Source organism: Phodopus roborovskii, unplaced genomic scaffold (genome assembly GCF_943737965.1).
Source record: "Phodopus roborovskii unplaced genomic scaffold, PHOROB, whole genome shotgun sequence".
In the NCBI taxonomy this organism is placed as follows: Eukaryota; Metazoa; Chordata; class Mammalia; order Rodentia; family Cricetidae; genus Phodopus; species Phodopus roborovskii.
This window is the reverse complement of record NW_026126480.1, coordinates 60,968,490-60,989,669: the sequence shown is the minus strand read 5'-3', so window position 1 is coordinate 60,989,669 and position 21,180 is coordinate 60,968,490. Positions and strand designations below refer to the sequence as shown.

Below are 21,180 nucleotides of genomic sequence, written 5' to 3'. Positions count from 1 at the left end.
ATTTGTAAGTTGTAACTATTACTAATAGGCATATTGTCCATATAAATTTAATTATTAAAACAAAGCCAGATTATTTGTGTAATCTAAAAGTTTATTTTGAAAAAAAGTAATTCAGCAGAGCTGCATGCTATCCAAGTGTGTTGATGTTGGTGGATCTTGTGGAGTTTCAAACTATTTGTATTTCGGACAGAGAATGGAATAAAACCATATAATCTGACCTGAAAAACAGATTTTACAGGATAGAGGTAAATGCTGCCATTTTGTGGGTAACCACAAACTGGGAAAGAAGGAGCCTGATTACAAACTCATTTGATGAATTCTGCTTCTGAGGTTCATTTTGTTTTTGTTTTTTTTTTGTTTGTTTGTTTTGTTTTTCTTTCTTTTTTTTTAAAGCATGATGGTAGTCATATCAGTTCTCAGAAAATTTATGTATGATTGTGGGATTTTAAATGCACCCATTGTTCTCTGTCTTCTTGGACATTGTCTTAAGAAGTGATTACATAAAAAATAAAAACAAATACGTTTATTTGTATGTTGGGGGTGTTGGGCACACTTGACATGAAATGCATTTCGGAGGTTAGAAGGCAACTTGTAGGAGTCAGTTTCCTCCTACCATGTAGAACCTAGAGATTGACCTCAGTTTGAAGCCTTGGTAACAAAAGCCTTTATCCATTGAGCTGCCCTATCTTTCTAGGAAATGATAGCACTTTGATTTGCTACCAGAATGATGGGTCAGGTTTAGATATTTTCTTACTTAGATTTTAGAATGGAATTGACAATTAATTTCTGCACTGAAAGAATGACAGCATTTGTTCTAGGAGGCACAAGACCCATCTACTCTACTGCAGGCCTTCATTTATTTATCCCTACATATGCATCTATTTTATATGTAGGCTCACCATCCAGGCAAGAGGGAATATTCCCAGATTTAATGAAATCTGATGAAGCACCTTTTAACTCTGCAATATTATTCTACCTTCATTGGCAAATGAGCCAAACCAGTGATCCATGCAGTTTAAATGCAAAATGCTGAATTGAGCCCTGAAACCTGGAGAGGTGACTGTTCTCCTGACAATAAGCTAGTTGTGTTTAATGGAATGAAACACAGTTATAATGATTTCTTTTCACAGGTCATGTTCAGTTTAAAAGTGTTGATGGACTGAAATAACCTAAATATCATCTTATCTTTTATTTAAAAAAAAAAGAAAACCAGGAAATTTCCTTTTTTTACTTTTTGCTTACAGTTCTGTCTTTTTATTTTATGTTTCTTTGAAGCTTTCCTTGAGCTACCCCAGATTGGCTGGGGGTAGTATTATGCATATAGTTGATACTGTCATGTGTCCTACTAGCCACTGTGTTTTTTAAATTAGAATCTCCGTGAGATTGCGCTGTTGGAACAACACACAAATTGCAGTTTTAAATCAGTAATATGATCTAATTAGAAATGATGTTTTCATTTCCTGTATTATTAAATTGAGTCATCTGACTATCTTAAAATGCTTCTTAAATCCATTACACTATATAATCAGTGCATGCTGTGTGAATGTGGTTATGCTTAATAAAGAAGGCTAACAGACTCATAAGAATTTCAACAAACTACTATTAAGAAAAAGTTTGTTAGGGGTGAGCATTGGAAAAAAAGATTCAGCTTATGAAAATGAAAATGTATTTTTTTTTTTTAAAGAATCCCTCATCCTCTTTATTGTCCTAACTTTTATAGGGGAAATGATATAAATGTAAGCATTAAAATACCCCATCCCAATAACCTTTATGAACAGGTATGCCTTAGTGTTGCAGGAAAATGCAGTTTAGCACTAGAAATGCTGAACCTCAATTTTAGTAGTGACATTTTAATGATAGGAAGTCTGCAAAATTATTTGCCATCAATTGTGAAGGCAATAACAAGCCTTGGTGGTTTTTCACACTTTCTGTGTTAAGTGCTTTCAGAATGACAGCGTAAACTGTGTTAGAGAACTCCAAGGAAGGAAAACTGATTAAAATGTTCATGCTTGAATGGTGCTGATGGAATAGTTCATTTGGACTTTCTCTACCTCCTGCAGCTCAAGCTGAAATATTAAAATTCAGTGGATTTAAATCTCTCTCCTCTCAGTTCAGGAAAAAAACATTACATTTTAATAGGTTTTAAACCCATTATTCATTGGTTTGGAGCAGCACTATTAAATCTATTTAAATATTACTTGTATTACTAAGGAAATGATTTAAATGCCTTTGCCTTTTACTATCCTATATGTTTGAATTATTTTCTTTAAAAGATAATATTTACTGTTGTTATTTTCTGCCTTAACATTTTGTTTTATTGTCCTTATCATTTGATTGACTCTTAGTGAGATATAAATGTGTGTGCTTACTTTTCTACTGCCCCTTACAGTATCCTCCTTCTCTCTCCCTTCTCTCCCCCTCTCTCTCTCTCCCCTTCCTTTCTCTCTCTCTCTCTCTCTCTCTCTCTCTCTCTCTCTCTCTCTCTCTCTCTCTCTCTCTCTCTGTGTGTGTGTGTGTGTGTGTGTGTGTTTATTCCAGATTGACATTTGGTATTCTGTGAGAAAAGTCTTAACATAACTACCACATTGAATCTCAAATTCATTTGGATGAAAACAGTGTGATAATTTCTCATTGGTCTTTTAAAATAAGTCATTAGACAAGAATCTTAAGAGCATTAAATGTGTAGGGTATGTAAAACAAATGTGTGCAACTAAAAGCAGGGATTTTTCTTGCCAGGTGGGGAGCTGTGCTGAGTTTGACTTCTAGCACCACCCACCTTGGGCAGCTACTATTACTACAGCTCAGGGTGATCTCATGCCTCTGGCCTTCAAAGATACCTATACTGACATGCACCCCCTCCACATATAAATTTAAAAATGAAAATAAATCTTACAAAAATATGTACTTCTTCTAAAAGAATTGTATAATGCATAACCCTGTGGCTACATAACCACTAGTAAGATAAACCTTGAAATGAAAGGGAAAGCAATTTACCTTTTTAACAAATGCCAAAACGTTTTACATATCCAAGAGCAATTCTGCATTTCTTTGTGTTCAAGACAAAGGTCTTGTTGATTTGTTCTGCTGTTACCCTGTATTGAACATGGCTATCCAACACTATTGAAACTCTGGGCCCATCTCATCCCATTAACATCTTTCTAGATGCTGCTGCTAAAACATGTGCAGTGGCTTGAGGGTGCAAGATTCGGAAGACTTCCTTTTCTCTGGTTCTTTGTAAAATGTATCCTTCAAGGGGTCCCAGTAGGCTAGCATTCAGTTTTCCACCATAGCCATAGAATTAAGAATGTCACTCTTTTCTCCATTCCCTTTACCTACACACCACTACCCTACCTGATTAGGATGGTTTAAATGGTGCAGCAGCCATGTGCAAGCTCTTCTTTTAGTAGAGTCTTTACCACCCTCAGGATTTGGCTTCACAGGCATCAATTTGTGAAGGGTCTTTATCATGTAGGGAGGTTATTGAGGTCACATGTTACAATTGCGGCTTCTTTCCCAATATCTGAACTATGTGTAAACTGTCTTTCTTTACAAGCTCAGTGTTTACAGCTCATGTTACTTTAAAAAATCTAAGCAAACCTTATGGCCAGTTATCTTGTTTTTATCTTAGCCTTTACCATTGTTGCTTTCTTATTGTAGATGATATTAAATTAACTTTAAAATGAGCTACAAAGCATACTTTTGTTTTCTCAGGGTTGCTATTTTAACTTTCACTGAATAGTATGCCTGGAACTTAAAGGCTTTGAAGACTAAGAATTCTTGATTCTTTATGATTGCAACCCCTTTCATCGAAGATATTTCAGTGCAGTTCTGGATATATAGACATATAAATCATTTGCTGATAATAAATCATAAAGAAATTTATTATAAAAAAGTTCTTTGTGTGTATATATATATATATGTGTGTGTGTGTGTATTGTTTTACTAACTAGTAAGATGAAAGCAAATTAGCATACTGAGATAAATGTTTATTTTTATATAAAGAATTATTAGTTGAATAATAATATAAGATGTAGGGCAGTTCAGAGTTTTCAGAATTGATCAGTATTCCGATTTTATAATCCTCAGTGCTCACAGCTTCACTTCACATAAATACTAGAACAAAATGAGCCTCCTATGGGGACTTTTAGAAACTGTTGGGAAGTCTGTACTAATTCCAAGTCAGAGTTCACTTTGATTATTTGTGAACTCAAGTCAGAAATTCTGACAGCTAATTTTAAAATCAATCATTTTAATATAGTACAATCCAAAGATATTCTCTATAAACAATAATAAGAAATGTAGGTGCTTGCTGTGTTTAAAACCAAGGATCACTGCAGCTTCCTGCCACTATGTGGGTGAGCATTGCCAGGATCACCCTGGGTTCATAATACTTTTTAAGTTTTGTTTATTTCATTTAGAAACATTTACTCTTGTCATTTTTTCCTTGGTCTCCATCCATGGTTTAAGAAGTTTGGTTATGAGTTATGCTATGGGAAAGGCCACTGTGCAGCTAACTCTGGGCCTTTTGTACTTATAGGGCTCTGTTTATATGTGCTCACAGAGCTGTGATGATGCTTACAACCAAAGTAGTTTTGCATCAAGTCCCTCTTTATGTTGATTCCCTGATCCTCTTTTCCCTTGGAGAACGGAGCAGCAGTATTGAGTGATATAGTCATAATTCAGTCTTTGTGCTGCAGTTTGCTGGGACTCTTAAGAGGCTGTGATTTCCCTTTTCTCATAACAAAGAATCTCATACATTTAAATAAATTTCACTTCAAAGGTCACAAAATTTCTAAGTTAGGGTATGATTTCTGATTTGTTACTTGTGTGTATTCAATTAATTTCTATTAGAAAGCTCTTCTTGAAAGAATTTCTAGAATCCAGCCAATTTATCTCCTCCCAAAGTATTGCTAACCTGAAATAGGCTTATTCTTCTATTTAAGGAAATTCCTTTCCTCTCTTTCATCAGTAACTACACATGCCTAGCTCACTTTGAAGTGAATACTGTGTCACCAGAGTTGTATAATGTGTCTAAATAGGGTAATTGATGAAACTTAAGGCAAGAGAGACCCTGGGATTCCACTGGGAGAAAAGCTACCAGGTTTGCTGAGCTGAGCTAGGCAAGTTGTGCATGGACTAGGTTCACTATAACAGAGAGAAGGCAAGTTTGGTCAAGTTGACTTGGAAGTTGGCAGTTCAGAATTTTTATCTCTTTTTATGTTTTTTATTTCCTTAGTTTACTCTACCTTTTCTCTAATGACTCCTCAGTGGCATTTTTCCATGCAGCATCAGTAGCTGCCATTCAGAGGCCTTATTTTTTGTGGGTTCAGCATGGTTTTTGTATCCCTCGAAAAGTTGAGAGGGCAGAGAAAACATAGGCTCCAAGGGGGGATATACTAACCTGAAACAGGCAACTAAAATGTTACTATAATTGTGTATTACTCTTGGGACTTGGGGGCTTTTAATGTATATACTCAGGTTCCTTTTACCTGAAAGTGCATGTGTGGTCATCAGTGCTGCCTTAAAAAAGGCCTTTGTGAAAAGAGTAGAACTCTTCAGTGAATAGTGAGAATAAGTCAGTTGCATTCCTGTTTGTTGATTTAGCAATTGTTCTATTACCTTCACATCACCTTGTTCAGTATTTTCATTTTGAATATTTAAAAATCTTTCTTGATGTGCTTTGAAGTGAATCGTCAGATTCACTTATTTAGGTTTTGGTAGTTGTAAGTTTTCTGGTTTTATAGGTCTATGTTAACATATTTTGAAATTTAAATTTCTTTTTTAAAGATTTTTTTTTTTAATTTTAAAGCTTTTTATTTTATGTATATGAGCATTTTACCTGCATGTATGTCTGTTGCATCACATCTATGTCTGGTGTTCACTGAGGTTAGAAGAGAGCATCAGATCCCCCTTGAGTTGCAGTTATGAATTATAGTTTGCCACCATGCAGGTGCTGGGAATTGGATGTGGGTCCTCTACAAGAGTGCTCTTAACCAGTAACAAATTCTCCAAATAATAAAAATTGTTTGGAAGGCTATTACAGAAAAATAGAAAACAAAAGAGATACTATAAACATAATGAGTATAGACAGAAGTTTCTGTCCCGCCCAGTCCTGTAGCTGTTTCAGTCCCAAATACACACACAGAGGCTTATGTTAATTATATATTGTTTGGCCTATTGTTCAGGCTAATACTAACAAACTCTTAAACTTAAATTAACCCATAATTCTTATCTATGTTTAGCCACATGACTTGGTACTTTTCTCAGTAAGCATTCTCATCTTAACTTCATCCATGTCTGGTTGGCCATTGCATCTCTGCCTTTCTTCTTCCAAGAATTCTCCTAGTCTGGTAGCTCCGCCTATACTTCCTGCTTGGCTACTGGCCAGTCAGCACTTTATTAAACCAATGCCAGTAACAAATCTTTACAATAAACAAGAGCATTATCCCATATCAAATGAGAATTAAGAATACTCATGTTCTTTTTGTTTGTAGATAATTTTAGATACCTAGAATTAAGAGTTCAGAAATATATGCTTATAACTAATGTTTGATATTAGTACTGTTTTAGTGCAAGTGTATGAATTTTTAGAGGTACTACCACAATGAAGAAGCAAGCTCCCCATCTTTTTTTTTTTTTTTTTAAGACAGTTTCTTTCTCTATTGCAGCCCCTCCCCACACTAAATTTGGAGGAGCAAGTTCTTTTTTCTTTTTTAAGACAGGTTTTTGTTTTGTTTTGTTTTGTTTTCTTGTGCAGTAAAGTTGTTTTCTCTCAAAGTGAATTTGTTGGAGAATGTACTGAAGTGGAGTTGTTATATGGCCTTTGGAAAACCTCTCCCTTAAACATAAGACCTTTGAGACTTAGTGTAGACCAATCTGCCTGTTAATTCACTTCCTCCAAGGACAAAGGGGTTATCTTCAATTTTGAGTGATTGAGAATAGTACTACAAGAAATACTCAGATCTGCATTTTTTAAATTGAATTTCAAAATTTCTTTTGGGTGATTACCTAACAGTGAGAATGCTGAGTAAATGATATGCTGAGTGTGTTTCATTTTGTAAGTGCTACACTGTTTTTTACAGCAACCCTGCTGTTCTTCAGTATTGCTAAAGGGCCTAGAGAGCCTCGATCTTTATCCCAGCAACACTTGGGATCACAGCTTTTTCAGTTGGTGGAATTTCACTGTGCTTTTCCATTTTGTTTTACATAAAAATTAATGGTGTTGTCTTTTTTATGTAACTTGTTATCTCTATATTGTCTTTAAAAAGAGTGATGAAATCTTCACTGTTCCTTCTTGTCATTTATGCTTGGTCATCTTTTAATATTCTATATATAAACATTCTATGTATTTGTCATATACATTCCCTGATTTTTGTAGCTCTTCTCATTTTAACTGCCTTTTGAAGAGGACACAATTTTGTTCATTTTTTGAGATAGGGTCTTACTACATATTCCAGACTAGCTTCAATTGTGCATCCTCCTGTTTCCAGCTTTCTGAGTATTGAGATGGTAGTCATGAGCTACTATGCCATAGAGCACACTTTTTCTTTAAACTTTGAGGTAATTCCTGTTTGAGAAGTTGTTTTTTTCTTATGTGGATTTTATGTTATTCTTATCTCTAAGTAATATGTGCCCAACTCAACAGCACAAATAGTTTTCCTTACTTTGAGAAGTTTTCAGTTTAGGCTCTTGACCTTATTTATTTTTGTTACGGTTGTACATTTTAGTTTTGCTTGCTGAATATAAAAATCTTTTGTTAAAAATGTTGTCTGTTGTAAGTCCTAACTTCCCTGCCCTCAGTCTTTAGTTTGCTCCTGGACCAAGACACTTTCTCAGCTTGTTCTTTACAGCTGCTTCCTGATATGAGTAAATTTTTTTAACTTTCTTTGTTATTTTTTTTCATTTGCAGACTGAGGTTTCAGTGATCTTTGTCTAAAACATAAGTCATATCTCATTGCTCTCTTGTTCATAACCTTCTGGTTGGCCTTTTTGCTTAGTAAAATAATCTGAATCTCTCACATGGCCTACAGACTTCCCATACTCCCAGGCTTCATTTAACTGTTGTTGAACATGTTCTTGGTTAGGTTTGTGTATCACCTCTTTGTCATCCACAGTGCCCTTTTCCTTGTCCTGATGATGCTTAGTGCTTTTATTCATTCATTCATTCATTCATTCATTCATTCATTCATTCATTCATTCATTCATTCAGATGTCTTGGCTCAGGAAGGGCCTTTCTTGTTGTCAGCTTCCACTCTCCCTTTTAATGGGTGTACCATCTCCTTTATTCTCTGAGCCATTAGCCTGTTTTATTTTCTTCCTAGCACTTAGCATTGATTTGTGTGTCACTTTCTCTTGTTTACTTTCTAGACATGGTGCCAAAACATTGAGAATGATTATAAAATAAATATTAAGTACTATTTTTAAATTACATAAAAGTTCATAATATTGCTTGGTAAATGCAGGAACAAGTACTATAGTTTGAAGTGTTACTTGTCTTTCCTCCCCACCCCATTAGATAAGAAATGTAGGCTGATAGAGAATATACAAACCCCAGTGTCATATGAAGTTTATGATGTCATTGGGATTTCTTTTCTGTATAATTCTGTATAATGATAGCTACTAATTTGTGTAATTGAACGCCATAGTCATTTTTTAATGATTATGGAATTTTCATTTTAAAATTTAGGATCCTTTTATGTTGGTGATTTCTCCAGATTTTCTGTGTTTCTAGGCTTTTATTCTTTACCTCAAAAACAATGACTACAAGAACATATATTTATTAGATATTTGTTTTGTTTCAGGTATTGTGCTAAGCATTTACATGTGTTTTGTTTAATTTTTACATCAACCCTATATAGGAATAATCTCATTAACTTTACAATAATGAACCACAACTTAAAATTGAGAAGTAACATCCATAAGGAGGAAGTGGTGGAGGGGAAATCGCTGTTCTTCTGAGTTTGTCAGAATGCTCTCATCACTTACTTGTTCTCTTGACTCTCCTCTCTTCTTTTACAATGAGAACATATTGTCTTTAGACTCAAATGCACTGTTAAAGTGGAATTGGTGTGTCTGATGCACATGCATACTGGTTAGCCAGAATTAACTGATTTGTATCACTTTCATAGATTGGTTGCATTATCATAATTCATGCCATACTTCTTCTTGTCTGCTGATGTTTACTCTTACATATAAGAGTCAAAAGTTGTAATAAATATGAGAACATAAATGTTTCTTTTCTTTAGAAACAAAGTCTCATAATGCAACAAAAACCAAATATGAAATAGTAAAATATTTTGCTATATATGTATACAGAATGTGTGTTTCTAGTAGAAGTTTAAGGGGAACATTTCATAATTGTTATTCAAAACTTGCTCATCAGAAGTTTGCAATGAATTTGTTGTTGAATATTGTTCAGGAATTTAGAAGCAGAAGAGATTATTAAGGACTGCTGATAGCTAATTGTAGTCACTTGGCAATGGCTGAGGAGGGCAAGAGGCCAGTCAGGGAGAGATTGAGTTAGAGCTCACATTTTAATGCTTTGTGTTTTGAATAGTTCTTCCCTGAAGTTTTGTCCTTCTTTCATTGTAAACTTCATTCTTTTTCTGTGCTCTGTTTATTGCTTATGAGTAGCAAATACTCTGTGAGATAAAGTAATATGCAAATTTAAGAAACATTGTTGACCTAGTAGGAGTTATAGCTACACATGTACACCCTCTTAAAAGTTAAGATGAATCATTCTTGCAAATGTTTAAAAGTTTGTTGTGTTTCTTACTTTTTTTGTTGTTCTTAGTGGAGTCATAAAATGGTAGAAACTGTTTTGGAATAGATTTATGTTCCGAACAGCAAAGCAGTACCACTCAGGTGCCAAAGCAAGATGATAGTCATATCATCATCATTTATTTATTTTTAAATTTCTCCAGGGTTTTTCTGAGTTTACTCATATTAATTTGTAGATACATCTCTGTAAAAATTTCATTCCCAGAAGAAGAAAACATTTAGGGTAAACAGAACAAATACTCTACCAGTTTAAGTTACTTCTTGTCACTTAGATTGAGAACTGGGAAGTTGTTTTGAGGTTTCCTAACAGCTTAGAATGATGAAGAGCAAAGATAAATGATAGTTCTCTCTTGTAGATAGGTTCCAACTTATACAGTGAAGGCTGACCGTCTAGATGCCTTGTCAGTCTTCCTTACAGATAGTTGGAAACATGACTTATCCAAGTTACTGAGATATAAAGAAGTGTGTTTTCTTCTTTAATAAAATTTGTACTTTTTCTCTCAAATGAAGAAAATGTCTTCCTTCTTGTTATATGAGAAATAGTAATATTATTTAGGCCATTTATATTGTTATTGTATAACTTGTATCTTAACTGGTATGGGTGTGCATTTACATTTTAATATCATGTGACTATAAAATATTGGAAACAGCTTGAACATCTAGTAACTAAAGATCACTTAAGAGAACACGACCATATATAGGTAATGGCAAAGCACCCAGCAATTACCAACTAAGCAGCATCACTTTGAGAAAAACAGTACACTGTTATATATATATATATATATATATATATATATATATATATATAGAACAGACAGCAGACCAAACTAAATTTCTTTTCATTTAAAAGTGCTTACATATGTATTGAAAATGTCATGCATAGTCCACCAATATTAGTGTTTTCTTTGGCTAGTAGGATCATTCTTGATTTTTATTTTCTTGCTATTCTTTCTTTTCATTTCACATACAGAATTTCTAATTGAAAAGGGGGGGGTGGCAAAATTCTATTCCCTTTCTCTTCTGGACTATGTAAATGGTTTGTCTGCTTGGTTATGTGAAATCCAATTTTACAAGGTATCCTATGTTCCCTTAAGTTATTCTTAAAACGCTTCCACACATAACCATGTCATTGGAATTGTCTTTTAAAATGATCTCAGTTCCTCTTTCTTTTTTGGCCCACTGCCACAGCTCTTATCCAAGCATCACTCTGTTTTGGTTTGAGCTACTGAATTCTTTCTAGCTATTTCCTGCTGCTCATCTTTGTTGCTTTCACTTATTCTCTGAATAGGCTTGTAAGGCTATATTTGTTCAATATGAAAGTTACCATGGTATTTGTCCAACTGTCCAAACCATATACTATTAAATAATAGGACCATAATTTCTTGACATTCCTGATATCTTTAAAGGTTTTTTAAATAAGTAAAAACTTAAAACCTCTTTAAATGTGAATAAGGATATCATAGTTTCAATTCTGCAACAGAGAAGAGGTGTCATTGGTGTGGGGTAAACAGGGACGTGTGAGTATATTTGGTTGTTTGGATAACTGATGTGCTGATGTTAATTTTCTTTAGTAGATTTTGTTAAACATTATATGTGATACTAAAATTAGTGGAAACTAGGGAAGAGTAAATGGGAATTCCATATATTCAGTAGTAATAATAAAAGCTTTAAACATATAGTCATATGACATTGGTTTAAGGAAAGTTTGGTGGTAGTTCTCTTTAAGGCATTTGAAATTTATACTAAAATTTAAAAGTCCAACAATAGAAAATAAGTCCGTAATTTTCATGTGGAGAGGTATCAAGCTGTTTTGTTTTGTTTTTGTTTTTTGAGACAGCGTTTCTCTTTGTATCTTTGGAGTCTGTTCTGAAACTAGCTTTTGTAGACCAGGGTGGTCTTGAACTCACAATGATCTGCCTGCCTCTGCCTCAAAAGTGCTGGGATTAAAGGCATGTGCCACCACTGCGCAGCCAAGCTTCTAAATTTCATCATTATACTATGAATCTTGCTCCTTTTAGATTGCAGCTATTTTTAAATATTTCCAAATGAAAAATATAGTAGAATCAGCTAACTTAAATTTTTTTTGACTATGTAGTTAGAAGTTTTGGTCATTAGGAGAAAATAAAGCCAAAAAGTAATCTGCTTATAGGAAGTGCTAATCTTAGTTGATAATCTGTTTGATATATACTAAGAATATGAAATATCTAGTACTTTGAGATTTTAAACAAAACAGCTCTATTCGTTAAGTTATAGCAAATGTTAGCATATGCAGCTACATCTGGCTATCTCTATACAAATCCCTTTTTTGTGTGTCAAGGTTTGCTGTCTAGAGATTGGAGCAGTCAAAGAAGAGATACACACTGAGGTGCTTGTAGTTGCTTGCCAGTTGATTTCAGAAATAAAAGCAGCCTTACTTAAATTCCTGAATATTTTTCTGCATGTTTAGATAATATAATTTTGCATTCATACTTTTGGTCACAACTAAGTATCAGTATATAAAAATTTGTAAAGATGATTTGGGTCACTCAAATAAGAAACCTTATAAGTTTTATATATGTACTTAATTGAAATAGAATTATATCATCACTTTCTCCTGTCCTTCAAGCCCCTCCCAGCTACCTTCCCTCGAACTCCTCCTATACCCTTCCATTTTCAAGATGATAGATAGCCCCTTATTATTGTTATTCTTGTTATACCTATAGGTATACATATATATATATATATATATATATATATATATATATATATAGCACACACACAACTTACAGAGTCTACTTTTGTTGTTCATATACATACACTTTAAAGGCTTTCAATTCTGCATTCAACAACCAATGAGGGATGTAAGGAGTAAGTTTTTCCACCTGCCACTGCTCTTGTCCCGCCGCCGCGCTAGCCCCAAATAAAACACAGAGAGACGCTGTATTTGATATAATGATGTTGGCCGTTACTTGCTTCTTATCAGCTATCTGTCTTAAGTATTAACCCATTTCTATTAATTTAAGTATTTCCACGTGGTCTTATCTTACCGGGGAGTGGGGCCAGCATCTCCCCAGTCTCTCCATCTTGACTCCTCCTTACTACTTCCTCGAATCCTCCATGTCTCCTAGTCCGCCTATCTTACTTTCCTATTGGCCAACAGTGCTTTATTCATTAACCAGTATGAGAAACATATTTACAGAATGACATCTCCCATCAGAGGGATTCATGCTTCTAGGAAGGAAACATCTAATTTAAAAACTGCAGTTAGGAACAGCTCTTAGATACATGGATTATGAGGTTACTGTTGATGGAGCATCTGAGTGTTGCTCCCATTTTCCATTTCATAAGTGTATATACTCTCTTTATTTATTTCAACTTTGCTTGCTTTATGTTAAATGTGTGAAGCCAGCAGGAGAAAAGAGCTGATTATCCCATACAGAAAGGCACATAGGAAATGATGAAGAAAGACAAATTAATTTAAAGAGGGAAAAAAAAAATCACCTTTTTCTTTGACATACTTTAAAAAAACCATTAAAAGTTTCTTCCTAGAGAATAATTTCATTCTTAAAAACGATTTTGTGAAATTTTGCTAAGAAAGAAAATTATAGAAGGACTCTGGTTATTATAGATTTTTACCTAAAAAATGACTTATTTAAAACAGTAATTAATATTTAGTGACTACATATGTTAGTCTCAGGATTGCCCAGCCATTGTTCTAATAGAATATTATTAGCTGGGTTTGAGTTGAATTGTTTCCTGATACAGGGTGTATTTAACTCTGCATCCTCCATTGTCTCCTCCTCCCCTTTCCCATTCATCAGAGGCAGCAAATCTACCCACAGTAGCTCCTGTAGACAGGCTTGATTCAGTCTCTGCTGAGGTCAAGCACTCCCCAACCTCTTAAGGGCTTTCTCTATGTGTTGCCACTGTGCTGGTAAAAATGACTTTAAACTCTTGTCAGCGTAGTTACTGGTGCATGCATCACGATCCCACTCAAATAAACCTGTCACAACACAAAGTCAGCTGCTAGAGAAGAGTACAAGGGCAGGCCTCTAGCTTTTCATTCGAGCATCACTAAACGTGCACAGAGTGCCCAATTATTTCAGCATTATTGAGCAAGCCTACAGGAGAACCCAAGCCTTGCAACATTGGATTTTCTTTAGTAATTTGCTCAAGTGCCACTGAGGACACTCAAAGGGCTTAAAAAACTGTGGCTGCAACCAGCTTCCTTTTCTGGGTTGTTAATTCAGGTTTTCTCTTTCAAATTAACTCTCCCTGCATGCTGTGCAGTGGTTCTGGGACAACTGTTTAGCACTAATTTTTTCGATTTTCAGCTTTTCTTGCTCAATATGACTGCGTTAACAGTTATTCACCTATACATTTTGATTAGAAATACATGATAGCTAGACCTTTGATTTTTGTTATAGAACAAAATAATACAGAGATTTTGTTCAAGAACATTCATCTTTTAAAAGTTCTTAGCCAATTTTACCATTTTAAAAATCTGAGGTTTTTTTACCCAACATTTAAAAAAAAAAAAAAAAAAAAAAACAGATTTTGGAAGTAACACATCAATTAGATATCCCTTCCTTCCCCCTCCCACTTACCTGATTTTAAAAAAAAATACATAATAAGGGTATATCTATTTGTACCTCCTGCTTTTCTTGTGGGGTATAAAAGGGACAAATTCAATATCTGTGTCTAATTTTTCACAGCAGCAACAACTCCAAGCTCAGCATTTATCACATGGACACGGTCTACCTGTGCCTCTGACACCACACCCTTCAGGGCTTCAGCCCCCAGCCATTCCACCCATTGGTAGCAGTGCAGGACTTCTGGCCCTCTCCAGTGCACTAGGAGGTCAATCGCACCTCCCAATTAAGGATGAGAAAAAGCACCATGACAATGATCACCAAAGAGGTAAGTGATCGTTTTGGTATCAGTGTGGCATTATCTAGATTCCAGATGTCATTATTGATTCTTTCTCTGATTTTTATTTTTTCCAGTGTCTAAAAAAAAAGATTTCTACCAGAAGATATATTAATTACTAGAAATATGATACCCTCGTGTTGCCCAGAAGGCAAAGAACTATTTCCAGATTTTGCCATCCCATTCTTTCTCCTATCCAAGCTCTTCTGGGGATGGAACCCAGGGACCTTACCTATGTGAGGCTAGGTTCTACCACTAAGCTAAATCTCTGCTCCATTACTTCCTAAGTCTAAATCAGTAGTGAAATCCTGTTTTACATGACACGAGCATTGATAGTCAGCTTTGACCAGATTGTTTGGGAGGAACTTAAGTTTTTAAAAGGTTACTTGATATTTGACAATTCAATTATTGTCTGTAATTTAGATTAACCTATAAAGCATAGTAAAAAAAATTCCAGTTGTCTTATTGAAATGTTGTAATTCCAATTGACAAAATTTGTTGTTTTAAATACCTTTTGTGCTCATTGTTGTTCAAAAGCATGAGATTACTGATTTTTTTAAAAATAATAACTGTCGTAAGTTAAAAAAGCAGTTCAAGGAAGGAAGATGCCATGCAACAGAGTTCAAGTAGAGGGGATTTTTTTTTAATTTAATTTTTTTATTTAATTTATTATTTTACATGTCGATCCCAGTTCCCCCTCCCTTCCTCCCTTTTACACTCACTGCCTCCTCACATGCACCCTGACTACCCTCCCCTCCCATTCCCCACCCCAATTCCACATGTAGGGCAATGCCATCCAGGTGGGGTCATCTAAATCTGTCAAGTCATTTGGAGTAGGGACTAGAGCTTCTCTCCTGTCTCTAGGTTAAGGCAATATCCTCCATGGGGGATATGTTCGCAAGGTCCTTTGTGCACCAGGGATACATCCTGGTTCCACTGTCTTGAGGTCCCTTACACTGCTCAGTCCTTGTGGGTGAGACCCATATTCAGGGGGGCCTGAGTCAGTCCCATGCTGGCTTCCCAGCTACCAGTCTGGGGGCCCGTTAGCTCCTCCTTGTTCAGGTCAGCTGTCTCTATGTGTTTCTGCAACCTGGTCTTGTCTTCTCCGTCTGCATCTGGATTCTAGTTCGACTCAGTGTTTATGTATGGGTGTTTGCTTCTGTTTCCAACAGGTAGGGCTCCATGGATAAGTTAGTTGATCTCACTATCCTGAAAGGACATTTATGGTAGCCTTTCCACGGTTGCTCAAATTGTTAGTTGGCAGCAGTCTTGTAGGTCTCTAGACCTTTCTTTAGGTTCCGTTTTCTCTTCAAACCAATAATGGCTCCCTCTTTTATGTTCTTTCTCTCTCTCTCTCCTGCCTTCTGTTCCTACCCTGACTCAATCTTTCTAGTTGCATTTGCTTTTCTCTCCTCCCCCTCTCTTTCTCCTACTTCTCTCTCCATTCACTGCCCCTCTCCACTTCCCCTGTGCTCTGGGGGACTTGTCCCTTCCCCTTCTGTGAGGGACTTTATAAGATACAAGGTGTATTCTAAGAGACTCATATAAAGTAGAGGGGATTTTTATTAAGGGAAAAGGATGGTAAAAGAGGGGACGGGGGAGGGGAGCAGCAGGGAAGAGGAAAGAGAGAGGTGGGGGGAGGCAGTGAGAAGGAGAGAGATGGGAGGTGGACAGGACCCTCTTAAAAGGGAACTGAATAGGCAGCAGCTGAGGGCGTGTCCTGTTAGAACTCCAAAGACAGGCCAGTAAAATGCCTAAATACTAACAATAACCACTTAGGAGTTCAGTTGTATTCTCTCATGGTTCGCCTTCTTTCTCCTAAAAGTAGGTGATGGTACAGAGGCATTTAAATATTCCTGTATGTTTGTTCACTGCTTACTTGTTGCAGAATATTTGTTTACACTGTGAAAATGTATCTTTGCCAAGACTACTTCTGATTGGTTTAATAAAGAGATAAATGGCCAATAGCTAGACAAGAAGAGGTTAGATGGTACTTCAGGAGACAGATATCACTCTGGGAAGAAGAAAGGCAGAGTCTCCAGATAGGCAGAGAGGAAGCAGGATGGGGAATACAGAGTAAAGGTATATGAAGCTCATAAAAGAATGTAGATTTTAAAAATATAGGTCAATTTAAGTTATAAGAACTAGTTAGGAACAAGCCTAAGCTAAGGTTGAGCTTTTATAATTAGTATGTCTACATGTTGATTTTTCGTGAGCTGGTAGCTAAAAGAAGAGTCTGTTTTCATGTAATGTTGTAGAATAATCTTCTGTACACTGTGGCGTTGTGTCACTCTTACTGGTTTAGTAAAAAACTGAATGGCCAATAGCTAGGCAGGATTTTGGGGGCAGCAAGGATGCAGGAGAAAAGAAGTTAGAGATGCAAGGAGACAAAAAACAAGCAGAATGGGCATTACAGAGATGAAGTGATAAAGTCATGAGGCAGAAAGTAAATTAATAAAAATGGGGGTTCAATTTGTTTTATAAGAGCAAGTTAGAAACAAGCCTAACCTATCTGCTGAGCTATAATGAGTAATAATAAGTCTTCCTGTCATTATTGGGGAGCTGATGGTCTTGGGAAAACATTCAACCACACTTACTGATAAGTTTTAATAGTTAACCATAAAGTTGAAAAAAATTCATCAGCCATTCCTTAAATTTATTTAGCACAGGTATGCTTTATTTGCTTGTAATTTAAAAAAAAAAAAAGGGTCCTATCTACTGCCATTTCAGTGTCGTTAACAGAGTTACAATCAGGGACAATGTCCTTATTACATAAGCATAAATTCATCTCTGATGCTAGAAATACTGTAATGTTTGTTTTAGAGTTATCTTAGTGCCATGACACAGAGTTGACTCATGATTGTAAACTCTTTTATAAGTGGAAAAGTCAATAAGGCACATAAATAAGAATGGCTAACTTTGGTTCAATTGAAATTGTGTCAAAGGTGAACCTGTTCTTTGTGAATCTTGTCAGATTAGTATTAATAATTAACTTTACAGCAAAGTTGACATCTGTTCAATTTATTATTTAGCAGGTTCAGGTTTGATAACTATGATTTTATATAAACTAACTAGCATTTTTCTTTTTTCTTTTTTCTTTTTTTTTCTTGTCACTCTCATCTGCTTATCTTGCTGCTGTTTTGCCTACAGACAGAGACTCCATCAAGGTAGGACTCAATTCAGACACAAGAATAGTTTAGAAAGATTCTAAGTGATGGGAATATATTTAATAATGGATTCCTTAAGATTTAGAGAGTAATATGAATAGCATTTACCAAATTATGGTAATCTTATATGTGTAGTTGATATTTTTTAACAATGGTCATATTTTTTCTGAGGATCAGCTTTGTAGAACAAGGTTGAATCACAAACTAGGTTACATTGTTTGTATTAATATCTTATTATGTTAAAAATGTAACTGCTTAAAATAATGCAATAATGTAAATATATTAATTAATAAGAAATACATATTTATCTTAGAAAATAATTCAACAAAGTTGTTCGTTAAATCATCAAACATCTGTTTGGGCTGGATGTGTACCTCAGTGGGAGAGCTTGTGCTTGGTATGTGTGAGGCCATAGGTTCATGCTCAACAAGAAGGATGAGTCAAGGAGTCAAGCCATCCATAGGAATATTTCTGTTCACCAGAGATACTGCAATTTCTGTTTGTAATACCTAGGTTTTTGGTGTGGTGATTAATTCTTTGAAGATTTTAATCTGTCGTAGCTGCCTTCTGTGTCTCTTTATAGGCAACTTGTGGAGAAGGGCAAAAAGTATTTAGGGTCTCATAGTTTGTGTGTAATTGTCTTATATGATATCAGAATGAGATAGGCTACAGGCATTTGAATTTCATAGTGTGTCATATAGGAAATGAATAAACTATGAAAGTGCTTCCATCGCCTTTTGGTCATACACAATGGAAATATGCCATGTGTATGCCCAGTTGTGTAGCACATGTCATTGTATTACCCATTACAAGGTAACTCAGTTCTGAAACATTAGCCCATTTTGTCTTTTTTAGTTTTAAATAATTAAATGTTGTGACCCTCTGTGGGTTTTTTTGGTTTTTGTTTTTGTTTGTTTGCTTGTTTTTGTGTGTGAACTATATCCCTAACTAAAGTCTTTCCCAGACAGTTTCTTTCTTTCACAATGAATAGTACTTTACTCTATTTTAAATTAAAAATTGTTTTCAGGCCCCATAAATTCAATATTGGGTATATCCATTTTACCCTTCAAGAATCTTTGAATTTGAAAGGATACCTGCATTCCAAACAACTGTCAACTGTTAGAAATATACACATTAAATTTAAAGTACATATTTTCAGTTGTGCAGTTTGTTGTATACTATTCACATCAGTACCCAATTTTTTTTAAAACAAAACAAAACTTCTTAAGAGTATAATTACATATTTTCCACATATACTTTAGAAGTAATAAGTAAATAAGGTGGTTATGATTGGCTTATAGGAGGTCTAAGGAAGCCTGTCCGAGGCTATACCATAAATATTTCCTGGTTTTTTCATGGTGAATACATACTTTCTGTCAGGTTAATGGACAAAACAAAAGAATCCTCTCCAGCCCCACTCACAGAACATTGTGAAAATATTTATATACTCCTGTATGCTTTATGCCAGTTACAATTTATAGTCCCTTACAAAAAATAGTAGGGTATATTTTTAAACTATCTATAATCATTCAGAGTGAGTCTGGAATTGTCAGAAAAGCCAGAAGCCAGGGAAATACCATGAAAATAAATTGATTTTGCTCTGATTTATTATGAATGGCAGCTACAAATCCATATCTGAAGTGTGCAGTGTCTGGTTTGGGATTGTCCTGCAGGTTTACAAAGTGAAATAGTTGGCTAATTTTCTTACATGTTTCCTGTGATGCTCCAAGAAGCAGTTGCCTTTTCCCTTGAGCATCCTTAACCTCTTTTAAGGAGTTCCTGGTTAAGAGTAGTTTTTGTGATTATTGGCTGATTATGTGACTAGGGTTGGTTTGTAGCAGACTGTGATCCAGTTGTCTGCTATTTGGGCTAGCATGAAATAATTCATTCATGCACAATAATTCTCCCTAACATTTAACAGGTAATGAATGTGACATAAATTTCCTTCTGGGTTTAGAATTTTCCCTTCCCTATTCTAATGTGCAAACAGGCAGCTCATGAACTCTAAATAATACGTAATTTTTGGCCATCTGTCAAAAGGAAATTTCAATACAAATTTAAATTAATGGTGCCTGAAAATTTTTATAGCTTCTCTAAAAGCCTGTAATGTGCAGAAAAATCGGAATCTGCTGGTAGTAATTAGTGTTGCGTGTAATGAAGATGTAGGCGGTATTACACAGCTTCGTTGTAACATTTTGATCTGGTACCAAATTTTGACTTATACAAAGTTGTGGATGTGTGAGAAACTCTTAAAAATGTTTTCTTGATGCTGCTGATTATTAAACAGGGCAGATTTTTGAACAGATATTTATTTAGACTTATTGTAAAGATCCAAATAATTAAGGTGCTTCTCCTTGAGAAGCCACATAAAGCAATTTAGTAAATTGTTAGGTCTTTCCCTCCCTTTCCCTTTCTCCTCTCCAAAGTTTTGTCTCACTAAATCACATGCTATTGGCTTTATTGATCTAGCTTTCTATAGCTCTAGTAGCCAAGTTCATTCTTAAGCCTGTTATTTGCAGACTTCCATCTCAAGTTTTTTTTGACACTTGTAGAGAATGTAAATATGGATCTAAAGGAGAAAGCACTGTAGGGAGTCCTAGAATCAATTTACTTGGTGATGAGAAACTAAAACATTGTGTATAATAGTATTGTTGAAATAAGAGGCCATAGCACCTGCCACCTTCCTTACTTGTCTTGGCTGTCTGCTGACTGTATGTGGCCAATAGGAAGCCCCCACATGTGAGGCCTGAAAATGGTAAGAAATTTCACACCATTAATATACTCTTACTCTTAGTGTTGCAGACACCCAAACTAAATCCTTACCTCTGGTTTCTATATAGAGTAGCTTACCATCTCCCATTCCATTTCTTCCCATTCCCTGCCATATGTCTTACCCATAGGAAAAGAATAAATAAAACCTAGGAAATATTTTTGGGTATTGAGCCCCTGGGGGGGCGGTTGAAGTAAAAAATAATTGGTTCTAGAATGTCCACCACAGGGGATGTTGATTGCTACTTGTTGCCAAGAGCATCCCAGTTGTTACAAGCCATTCACGACTTAATCTCTCCAGTTTTCTGACTGAAATGTGGTCAGTTGCTTAGAGCAACAACCACCAAACTCCTAAATTTGGTAGGAAACTAAGGCTGAGAAATTCCTCTTCCTACTATCCCCTACATCCAGTGTCTACATAATCCTAATACTCCAGCAAGAAAACAGGCACCAGAATTAAGGTCATCCACAACAGATAAACTCACAATTACCAAATGTTAACCAGCTTCATGTTTTCTTCCATATACTATTATTGAGCATATTTTCATTAACACCA

At 35.3% G+C, this 21,180-nt stretch overlaps 1 protein-coding gene across 1 annotated transcript in view; it reads left to right on the top strand.

Moving 5' to 3' along the window:
• Tle4 (TLE family member 4, transcriptional corepressor) overlaps positions 1–21,180 on the top strand; it is a 128,116-nt gene that overhangs the window by 46,857 nt on the left and 60,079 nt on the right. Inside the window, 2 exon segments of the mRNA XM_051194022.1 lie at positions 14,475–14,679; positions 17,839–17,855. Of these exon segments, the coding sequence (XP_051049979.1) occupies positions 14,475–14,679; positions 17,839–17,855 (222 nt within the window).